Source organism: Ylistrum balloti, unplaced genomic scaffold (genome assembly GCF_031769215.1).
Source record: "Ylistrum balloti isolate Yb309-2 unplaced genomic scaffold, AGI_CSIRO_Ybal_v1 Utg370240, whole genome shotgun sequence".
Lineage (NCBI taxonomy): Eukaryota > Metazoa > Mollusca > Bivalvia > Pectinida > Pectinidae > Ylistrum > Ylistrum balloti.
Genome location: NW_026782195.1, coordinates 337,851 through 349,380, shown reverse-complemented (window position 1 = coordinate 349,380; position 11,530 = coordinate 337,851). Strand labels below are relative to the sequence as shown.

The 11,530-nt window shown below is 36.1% G+C and overlaps 1 protein-coding gene across 1 annotated transcript in view; it reads left to right on the top strand.

The window, feature by feature from the left end:
- Positions 1 to 11,530, top strand: part of LOC132552173 (ciliogenesis and planar polarity effector 1-like) — a 36,234-nt gene that overhangs the window by 22,012 nt on the left and 2,692 nt on the right. Inside the window, exons 24-37 of the mRNA XM_060216318.1 lie at positions 331 to 510; positions 974 to 1,181; positions 1,794 to 1,912; positions 2,241 to 2,352; positions 5,716 to 5,858; positions 6,457 to 6,746; positions 6,885 to 7,029; positions 7,475 to 7,758; positions 8,062 to 8,202; positions 8,665 to 8,905; positions 9,058 to 9,586; positions 10,100 to 10,399; positions 10,635 to 10,787; positions 11,349 to 11,462. Of these exons, the coding sequence (XP_060072301.1) occupies positions 331 to 510; positions 974 to 1,181; positions 1,794 to 1,912; positions 2,241 to 2,352; positions 5,716 to 5,858; positions 6,457 to 6,746; positions 6,885 to 7,029; positions 7,475 to 7,758; positions 8,062 to 8,202; positions 8,665 to 8,905; positions 9,058 to 9,586; positions 10,100 to 10,399; positions 10,635 to 10,787; positions 11,349 to 11,462 (2,959 nt within the window). The remainder of the gene's footprint in view (positions 1 to 330; positions 511 to 973; positions 1,182 to 1,793; positions 1,913 to 2,240; positions 2,353 to 5,715; positions 5,859 to 6,456; positions 6,747 to 6,884; positions 7,030 to 7,474; positions 7,759 to 8,061; positions 8,203 to 8,664; positions 8,906 to 9,057; positions 9,587 to 10,099; positions 10,400 to 10,634; positions 10,788 to 11,348; positions 11,463 to 11,530) is intronic.

Below are 11,530 nucleotides of genomic sequence, written 5' to 3'. Positions count from 1 at the left end.
ATTATTAATGAATGCAGAAATGTTTTAGTGACAATGTAAATTTTCATAGAAAGACAAATGCATGACTTATGAAATGCTATGTTTAAGAAAATGACTGAAAAATATTTCATATTTACAAGAATACTGGACATAATTAAAACATTAGATGTCATAAATGACAAAAAAAACCTTTCTTTAGGATAAATTGTACTGATATGAACTTTCCTGAATAAATTCAGATAATGAAATATTTTTACGTATTCTGCAATTTATAGTTTTGCATCTCTATAATTGTATATGCCACTTTTTAAACATCGTGGAGAATATTGATACAGATTCTTTGTCCTTAAGGTTGAAAATTTGGAGGAACTAGAGAAACAAAAATTTGGGGAAAATCTTCTCCATATTAATCTTAAACACCAGGAATTGAAAGAAAGGAAGGAAGGGGAGGCAAAAGCAAGGAAAAAACAGAAAAATAGAGATGTCATCTCAAGGTCTGAATCTCTGGAATCTGATACGAGACGTGCTAGAGTAAGTAATTGTATTATCTATATCGTCAGATTACACAATGGACATTTCATCACATCCATCATTTACATAACATCTTTAAGATTTTACAGTTCAAGTTTTGTGAAGTGAAAACGTCAGATTTTCAAATTTTCTACAAGATCTTTCTGACTTTTTCAATTAAATGTATAATTTTGAATAATCATTTGAAAGAAAAACTGATACTGTAGCCAACAATTTTTCTTTCTCCTCTCTTTACTAGTTTGGTATTTTTGGTATAAAAAAATGTCATATACTTGGCAAAATCTACATTCTATGCTTTCCAATGCATCAATATGACAAACATGACAACAACTTACATAGAACCTGGAATAACGATTAAACAATGGTGAATACCAAGATTACGGTAGGATTTCTTATAAAGTTGATAAAATGATTGCATAAAAACTTATGTTGTAGAAGAGACAATACAATTGATTTTTTACAGACACCAAGGAAGGTTGTTACTCCAAGAAAGGTTGTCACCCCAAGGAAATCTGTCACCCCTCGTGACAGAAGCAAAGAAGGTGAGGAGGAGGAAGAATTAGAGGAGGAAGAAAGTACAGATGTTATGGAGACTGGTGAGGATGTAGATGAATCCCTAGAAGAGGATGACGAGCCAGAAAGAATTCATGATGGTTATGCTATTAAACCAGGTTAGTCCTCATATAGTGTCTAACCATGGCGGTGTTAAATTTATTGACCTTGTAATGTGAAATATTTTCTTCAAGTATGTAACTATATATAGAATAGAAATTCTTATATCACAGGCAGTAGGTAATTCATGTGTGATGTTTTACACTGTCACCATTGTCAGACAAAGGACTGGTGTGAAGCGTATCAGTCTAACTTTTCGAGAGCAGGTTAGGGAAGCCATCTCGATATGCCCGAGCAGATCTGTTCTAAACAGGGATGAGGGAGAATTTTGCACACCTACAACTAGGTTTTGAACAAAGCGTAGCTGAAATGATTTTAAGGATAGTATATTTGTAATATACATATGTAATATCATTACACTATATCCACCTCAACATACATAGGATTATAGTCCTGTCAATTCATTTTGATGTGGAACACTCTATATGTTAATGCTAATATGTTCCACTTTTGTCACTTGTCTGAGAAAAGTGTCTTTATCAAATAGTCATGCAGAGTACATTAATTTCTCACTGGTTCTTGAATGAGAGCTTCTGTTTGATACTTTGACCTTCATTGCTTTCGTCCATGGTTAGATGTCAACCATCTTTACCTAGATTGTTTAATTCCAGGGTCATTTGATAACTACCTTGACCTTGATGAGAAGCTGGGTCCAGAGTCTGACACAAATGCCAGGATACAGTACAGAACAGCAATGATCCTGAAAAGACAGCGACAGAAACGCAAAAAGGTTCATTTGCAAATAAAAGATTATTCTACTACCCTTAGATGTTAAAGATATTGAAGTTACATATGATTTGTATCAAATAAAATATCTGAAGCACAATTGTGTCATATACACAAGCACCTTTTGTCACATTCTTCGTACAGGAAACTGAAATTCAAGTTGGTTTTGTTGTGTTGTTTTTCTGGTTCAGTGATATTTACATGGAAAAACTAACTAGTCAAAATTTTATTTTCAAAAATTGAAGAAACAATGTTTGATTGCAGAGTGTAGAATGCATTATATTTTTTGGAGAAAAATCCTTCTGTATTCCATTCTTTTTTGTTTGTATCAGGTTGACTTCTCTACGAACACCACAGAGTATGCTGATATTGGTATTGATGCTGATGAAGCATTTGAGAGTGTCAGGACTGCAGAGGCAGCAACCTCTATCACCAAAGATACAGGTATTGTTATCAAAAAGGTTTTACAAGTAAAACTACAGACACAGCAACCTCTATCACCAAAGACACAGATATTGTTACCAAAAAGGTTTTACAAGTAGAACTGAAGACACAGATATTGTTACTTAATAAGGCGTTACAAGTAGGTCAGTCAATGGTACACAGATTGTTTGTAGTTCATTAACAATAGAATTTATAAGATTCTTGGTTGTATAGAATTTATCACTGTGATTCTGGGTTGTATAGAATTTATAAGATTCTTGGTTGTATAGAATTTATCACTGTGATTCTGGGTTGTATAGAATTTATCACTGTGATTCTGGGTTGTATAGAATTTATCACTGTGATTCTGGGTTGTATAGAATTTATCACTGATTCTGGGTTGTATAGAATTTATCACTGTGATTCTGGGTTGGGTTGTATAGAATTTATCACTGATTCTGGGTTGTATAGAATTTATCACTGTGATTCTGGGTTGTATAGAATTTATCACTGTGATTCTGGGTTGTATAGAATTTATCACTGTGATTCTGGGTTGTATAGAATTTATCACTGTGATTCTGGGTTGTATAGAATTTATCACTGTGATTCTGGGTTGTATAGAATTGATTCTGGGTTGTATCAATTCTGGGTTGTATAGAATTTATCACTGTGATTCTGGGTTGTATAGAATTTATCACTGTGATTCTGGGTTGTATAGAATTTATCACTGTGATTCTGGGTTGTATAGAATTTATCACTGTGATTCTGGGTTGTATAGAATTTATCACTGTGATTCTGGGTTGTATAGAATTTATCACTGTGATTTTGGGTTGTATAGTATGTGATTCTGGAATTTATCACTGTGATTCTGGGTTGTATAGAATTTATCACTGTGATTCTGGGTTGTATAGAATTTATCACTGTGATTCTGGGTTGTATAGAATTTATCACTGTGATTCTGGGTTGTATAGAATTTATCACTGTGATTCTGGGTTGTATAGAATTTATCACTGTGATTCTGGGTTGTATAGAATTTATCACTGTGATTCTGGGTTGTATAGAATTTATCACTGTGATTCTGGGTTGTATAGAATTTATCACTGTGATTCTGGGTTGTATAGAATTTATCACTGTGATTCTGGGTTGTATAGAATTTATCACTGTGATTCTGGGTTGTATAGAATTTATCACTGTGATTCTGGGTTGTATAGAATTTATCACTGTGATTCTGGGTTGTATAGAATTTATCACTGTGATTCTGGGTTGTATAGAATTTATCACTGTGATTCTGGGTTGTATAGAATTTATCACTGTGATTCTGGGTTGTATAGAATTTATCACTGTGATTCTGGGTTGTATAGAATTTATCACTGTGATTCTGGGTTGTATAGAATTTATCACTGTGATTCTGGGTTGTATAGAATTTATCACTGTGATTCTGGGTTGTATAGAATTTATCACTGTGATTCTGGGTTGTATAGAATCTATCACTGTGATTCTGGGTTGTATAGAATTTATCACTGTGATTTTAGGTTGTATAGAATCTATCACTGTGATTCTGGGTTGTATAGAATTTATCACTGTGATTCTGGGTTGTATAGAATTTATCACTGTGATTCTGGGTTGTATAGAATTTATCACTGTGATTCTGGGTTGTATAGAATTTATCACTGTGATTCTGGGTTGTATAGAATTTATCACTGTGATTCTGGGATGTATAGAAGTTATCACTGTGATTCTGGGTTGTATAGAATTTATCACTGTGATTCTGGGTTGTATAGAATTTATCACTGTGATTCTGGGTTGTATAGAATTTATCACTGTGATTCTGGGTTGTATAGAATTTATCACTGTGATTCTGGGTTGTATAGAATTTATCACTGTGATTCTGGGTTGTATAGAATTTATCACTGTGATTCTGGGTTGTATAGAATTTATCACTGTGATAGAATTTATCTGGGTTGTATAGAATTTATCACTGTGATTCTGGGTTGTATAGAATTTATCACTGTGATTCTGGGTTGTATAGAATATATCACTGTGATTCTGGGTTGTATGTATAGAATTTTATCACTGTGATTCTGGGTTGTATAGAATTTATCACTGTGATTCTGGTTGTATAGAATTTATCACTGTGATTCTGGGTTGTATAGAATTTATCACTGTGATTTTAGGTTGTATAGAATTTATCACTGTGATTCTGGGTTGTATAGAATTTATCACTGTGATTCTGGGTTGTATAGAATTTATCACTGTGATTCTGGGTTGTATAGAATTTATCACTGTGATTCTGGGTTGTATAGAATTTATCACTGTGATTCTGGGTTGTATAGAATTTATTACTGTGATTCTGGGTTGTATAGAATTTATCACTGTGATTCTGGGTTGTATAGAATTTATCACTGTGATTCTGGGTTGTATAGAATTTATCACTGTGATTCTGGGTTGTATAGAATTTATCACTGTGATTCTGGGTTGTATAGAATTTATCACTGTGATTCTGGGTTGTATAGAATTTATCACTGTGATTCTGGGTTGTATAGGTTTCTGTATAGAATTTATCACTGTGATTCTGGGTTGTATAGAATTTATCACTGTGATTCTGGGTTGTATAGAATTTATCACTGTGATTCTGGGTTGTATAGAATTTATCACTGTGATTCTGGGTTGTATAGAATTTATCACTGTGATTCTGGGTTGTATAGAATTTATCACTGTGATTCTGGGTGATGTATAGAATTTATCACTGTGATTCTGGGTTGTATAGAATTTATCACTGTGATTCTGGGTTGTATAGAATTTATCACTGTGATTCTGGGTTGTATAGAATTTATCACTGTGATTCTGGGTTGTATAGAATTTATCACTGTGATTCTGGGTTGTATAGAATTTATCACTGTGATAGAATTTATCACTGTGATTCTGGGTTGTATAGAATTTATCACTGTGATTCTGGGTTGTATAGAATTTATCACTGTGATTCTGGGTTGTATAGAATTTATCACTGTGATTCTGGGTTGTATAGAATTTATCACTGTGATTCTGGGTTGTATAGAATTTATCACTGTGATTTTAGGTTGTATAGAATTTATCACTGTGATTCTGGGTTGTATAGAATTTATCACTGTGATTCTGGGTTGTATAGAATTTATCACTGTGATTCTGGGTTGTATAGAATTTATCACTGTGATTCTGGGTTGTATAGAATTTATCACTGTGATTCTGGGTTGTATAGAATTTATCACTGTGATTCTGGGTTGTATAGAATTTATCACTGTGTTGTAAAATTAATAAAATTAATAAGCAGAAAATGAATTAGACTTATTATTTGTTCATTCTAAAAATATCAGTATTTTATAGCGGTATTTTGTTTTACCTGTCCAGGTGTTGACCCGATCCAGGAAGCTATAGTTGAGTACAATCGGGCACGACAAGGTACTGCACTACCTCCAGACATCTATATGGGACTGCGGTTCGGGGACGGTGAGAACCAACCTATGTCAGATGTGGCACCTGACGGAAAGCAGGTATGATAATAATAGAATAGAAAATCATGGTTTGCTTTATAACATTAATGTTTCTGTAGAAAATTGGGATGATCTTGTAAACAAATATATTCTATTGTAATGCAGAATGGTTTTTAAGTCCCGTCATCATTTGATAGGGAGGAGAGGGTGTAATGTCTTATCCATGTCTATCTGTCTCGTCACATCCCTTCATATTTAGAATCAGTGTCATACCTTAAGAACAGATTTGGTTCATATCTAAATTAGTGTCATAACACCAAGTTCTACACCTTGAGGTGGTCAACAGTCAAGATTAAAGGATCAAAGGTCACATTTTTTAACATCAGAAAGTCCATCAATCAGTGATACTTATATGCATGGGTGATGGGGCATTCATGTCTTGCATTTTCTAGTTAAACAATAATTTTGATTCAGAGTCTCATATTATTATTTCATTTTCTCACAATATCTTGTAATAAATGAGAACAGGAATAATTGAGTGATACCATTTAAAGAATCCTGATTGGCCACACTTAGAACAAATGCATTCTATTAACAATTCTGCAAATCAAGATTGTATTCTGTATATATTAAAATATTGCTATTTTTTTACCTATAGGGTAAACCTAAGGGCCGTTCATACCTCAATGTGGTTGATTTGGATGCGGCAGCTGTCCTTAAAGATCTCCGAGCCATCAGAGACGAGGAGAAGGTACAGGAAGATTTGAGTCTACGTCCTACCTCTGAAACACTCATGTCTGCACGAGGTCATCAACAAGGCCAAGAGTTTAGCAATCTAGAATCATCACTTAGAGAAGCTTTGGAGCCACGAGCACCAGTCCGACCATTCAAGCAGGATGCAGTTACTGTCAGTATGTTCCAGCAGCACAGTGGTCCTGTTGGAGAAAGGTAAGTCCGCCCCAGTCTAATCTTCACACTTACCTATACAAATCCTCTTCATAAAATCAAATGGTATGTTATATATTTCACTAAACATATGTTTGTGAAAGTCTACTCTTTAAATTGATACCTAATCTCCTATTGCAGGGTGTCTGTGGCAGTTATGCCACGTGACAGTGTTGTGGACACACGTGCCGGTATTATACAACGCCTGCGGGACATGAACAGCCAGGCACTAGCTATTGACCAAATGTCCACCAAAATTGAGAGAGACTTCCAGACAACTCACATGGTCAGTAGGATACAGCTACGCATATGTAGTAGAAGTATATTTTTAGTCCAGCTTAATGAGATGATAATAGACTTTTCCAATTGTTTTTTGTCTTTAGTCAAACCTATCTGCAAACAGTTCTTGTTCCCTCTACTTTTGAAGAATAGATAAAAGGATTCTTATAAAACATTGATGGTGAGGTCTTTTAAAAGAATTTCGATATTTGAAAGTTTTTTTTTCATTTTTTCAAATAAGTACTAAATGTATTTTTTTGAAACCTCATGGACTTGCTCAGTATTTGTCATACTTTTGTTTGTGCCATATTTCAAGCTTGACCAGATGACAAGATTACTGATGGTCATTGTGAACACCATATGGAAGACCTTATCATTATCGCTGATGTAGGTATCTTGATACTTAGTGACTGATTGATGTATAGGTGTACAATAAATGTTTGTATTTGTAGATGCTAGACACATTAGAGAACTTGGTGGAGGTTGAAGAGCCTCAAGAGAGGGACAGGAGCCCCTCCCCATCTGGTAAGGCCAGTGCTAGGTCCGGAACTGTCAGTTCCAGGAGTCGTAGTCCTGGACCAAAAATGTCACACAGGTCACCGGAGGCTACAGCTCGCTCATCAAGTCGTAGTCCCGGTCCTAAAGTATCTCACAGGTCGCCAGAGGCTACAGCACGATCAGCACGGTCAGCACGGTCGACTGCTCTCTCAGACAGGAGGAGCCGAGGTGGGGAAAGGTATGGGTACTACTACATATATCAGCACCATGTTATTGAAAATAAAGGTATTTAAAATAGCATTGATTACATGGTGATTGATCTGTAAATACTGTGACAATACAGTTGATTACTGAAAATAAACAAATCATACGTACTCATTGATAATAAACATAGATATTTCTTAGATGTAGTTTCATCTTGACTTGGAAATGAAAAAATATGTTGTGAATTTCAGAAACAAAAAGAGAAGTGTTTCCGCTGGGGTTGATATTTTCTATCATGTGACAAATAAATGTCTATATTTTGATTTCTGTGTTACAGCCCTGATATGGTTCGAATGTCTGGGCTCTCCGGCATTAGTGACATCATCGGAGACATGGTCCAGCGAGGTGAAATTGACTTGGAAGATGCAGGTTACACACCCAAGGAGGCAGAGGAGTTTGCCAGGAAGGTCAAACTAAGGTAAGGAAATACTAACTCAGAGTCAAACTGAGATTGACTTGGAGGTCAGCCTGTCTAAGGTAAGGTCAAAGGTCAGACTTTTAGCCACAAAGATCAGCCTTAAGTGATCATCACAATCATACTGATATGAGGTGTAGAAAGTCAAAATTAGGTATTGTAGTTGTTCCTGGGGTTTTGATCTTGGATTCAAACCCTGGACTTTTTGCTTCTTGTTTGGTACTTTAAGGATTCAATGTTTTGAAAATTTCCAGTAATTTCATTTTTCAGCACTAGAATATGTTCCTCTTCAATGAAAATCCTCATCCTTTTGAAGAACAACCATGTTTTCAAAAGTAAGATCAAGGAGATTATTGTAAAAGACCCAGATTCCGGAAATTATCCCCTTTTTTTCTCATTTTCTGCATCGCAGGTATGATTTGATACAGTATATACCTGATGTAATAATTATTTTCACTGTTTCAGTGTGAGGAGTGGTCAATCACCAGACAGAGATCTCGTACAGAAAAGCCTCGAGTTACTGGAAAAAATGGGTGACAAGGTGAAGTCTGGAAAGGATGAGGAAGATGCAGAGAGGAAGGAAGAAATCAGGTCATGGATGAAGGACAAAAGAATTGCTCGTCAGGAAGAATACTTAAACAAGCTGGCAGAACTGCGGGAGCAAGAACATAACCCCTTCAAACCAAGCCAAGATACTAGTTTCAGGGTGAGTTAATTGGTTTTTTTTTCAAAAATTTTTAAATTCCTAACTTTGAGGTCTACAATGTAGAATTTTTGTTTTCGAATAAAACTCTGTAATTTCATTAATTCACAAACTTCTTGATATGTAAAACACCAAATTTGATCCATTTTTTCAAGGGCCCTGCAAATGAATTGAAAAAGGAGAGGAAGGCAACTGGAAAAGGAAATATGGACAAACGTCTTGAGGAGGCCCAAAGTCTTATCGCAGACATCATCACTGACAAGCCTAAACTCCCAAAACAAGTTCCAGGTCGAGAAATAAGTCCCAAGCGAAGTCGATTGGCCAAGGCTAAAATGGACTACAGTCCACAACGCAAAGCTATGACCCCAACACAGCCAATAAGACAGGTTAGTCCCAAACGACAGCCTGTCCAACATTCTCCAGATCGCAGAGACACCAGTCCTAAGAGGCAAACTGTTACTATAACAACAGACCTGCCCACAGAGTACAGGCCAGGTGTGACACAGAGTAGTAGGCGTATAGCCCATGATGACCTGCCAGCCAACCCTGTCAAGAGACAGGGAATCATGAAGCCTACAAGGGACTACAGTCCTCCAGAGGTCTCACGGGTACCCCCAGGAGTCCCAAGGCTGCAGCTGATAGATTCGGGAGAAATGTTACATAAAACCATGGAAACCACAGGTGGTAAGTCAGTTTGATGTTTGGATATTTCTCTGTTGTGATTTTTCCCTCTTATTGATGATATTCTGTGTACAGAAATTGAAGGCAAAATCGCAGTGTTAAACTCAGAACCTGCCTTTGTCTACAACAGGGATACCAGGTCAGTAAAAAAGTCAGAGAATTAGTGAAATGTCAGTGAAATCTCCTAATTCCAGCAAAGTCAGGGAAAAATTATTTTCGTGGTTGAACATCTCATTGTGACGAGAGCAATCTTTTAATTCAATAAAAAGATAAAAACACAAAATAACCCTTCCTAGCTTTCCTTGAATAAATTTTTAAGGTATGGGTGGACTGGACAGCTGTTGGGGCATATGTGGCATCGTTAAAATTAATCAATTTTTGTTAGGGAACAAAGTCAGGGAAAAGTCAGTGAACAGTCAGGGAGTTTCATGTTGTTATGTTGAGTATTATGTATTATATGTGTTTTCTAACATTGTCCTTACAAAGTGGAAATGTAATCTGTTGCTTGTGCTTTAGGTGAGATATCAGCTTATGCCAAGGCTGTTGAGGAAATGGAGGGTACTAAAAGTGATGATATGTTTATGTCCGAACGCTTCGTGCCTTCGCCTGAGCCACAACGTCAGTACAAACCAAAGCCATTCCACAAGATGGTTAGGGTCCAGAGACCAGAAATGACAAGGAAGTACCGCCAGGCCAAGTTAGCCCCTGTGGTCACAGAGGCTGACATCCAAGATTACCAGGATGATGACCTCGCCACGTCTAGATCTATGAATGAGTCAAAGGAACTGACGATACAGGAAAGACAGAAAATTTATGGTAAGGATATTTTTTATCCTTCCTTTATTGAAGTTTCTTCAAATTACCCTTTGTTTTTGGGTTAATTTTAAATTTTAAACTGTTTGGAAGACCTTGGCACTCATTTTTGGTTTTGTCAGTTGAAGATTGTTATTGTAATTTTCCTGTGAGTGCCGAGGTCTTCATACTGGCAATGAAGAAAACTGAGTAAAATTGCCTTAACGGATGGATTGTTACATTCTCACATTAATTATAGGTTCTAAGAGATTACCAGCTCCAAGTCGAATCCCTGTCGCCTCCCCACGAACTGTAAAGACCTATACAGAGCGACTGCAGGAGATGAAGTCTAAACAGCCAGCCTTCACTCAACCCATAATGCCACGCTCTCACCGACCAGGAGGAGGCTCAGGTAGGTAGCTGACTCTGGGGAGCATATTTAAGCGTCTACAGTGTAGTGTCATAGTTACATAATGTTTTATGATAGATAATGTTGTCCTGTTGTAGTTGAAAAATAATTTGATACATACTGATCCCAGCAAATTGATTGTTAACTGGTATATTTGGTCAATCACTTAAAATTGCTTTCGTTTTCAGCTAATATCTTATTATTATCAATCTGAAATGATGCTTAGGCATAGTTATGGGGCAAATTTATTTCTAACTGGATTTCTAGATTTCTTCACTTTTTGTAAAAAAAAAATAGTTTTAAGTATTTATCTTTGCACTGTAAAACTGATGCAATTTTATGATTTGATATATTTTTATCATTTGAAACATAAATTGAAATGCTGTAAGAAATGATAACCTGTCATCAATTGTCAAATGATGACTGCTTCCCAATGTGTGTGCCTGATCTCTGAAACATACACCCGCTAAACAACTCAATTCTTTGATAGAATTCAGGGAATGAAATTGGAGTCTTTGAGGTATTGTTTGTCTATAAAACAGTTTTATTGTAATATTGTTGCAGTGAGGAGTTCCCAGGTGACTAGTGGATCGCGGAAGAAGACTGGACCACCACACAAGCCACTCAGCTACGTTGAGCGGCTACAGAAACTCAGTGAGGGTACTCACAAACCAAGAGGTAAATTCTGTGTGTGGTATTTATCTTGTTAACAGATCTTGCACACGATCAAACCCAGGCATCTGAAA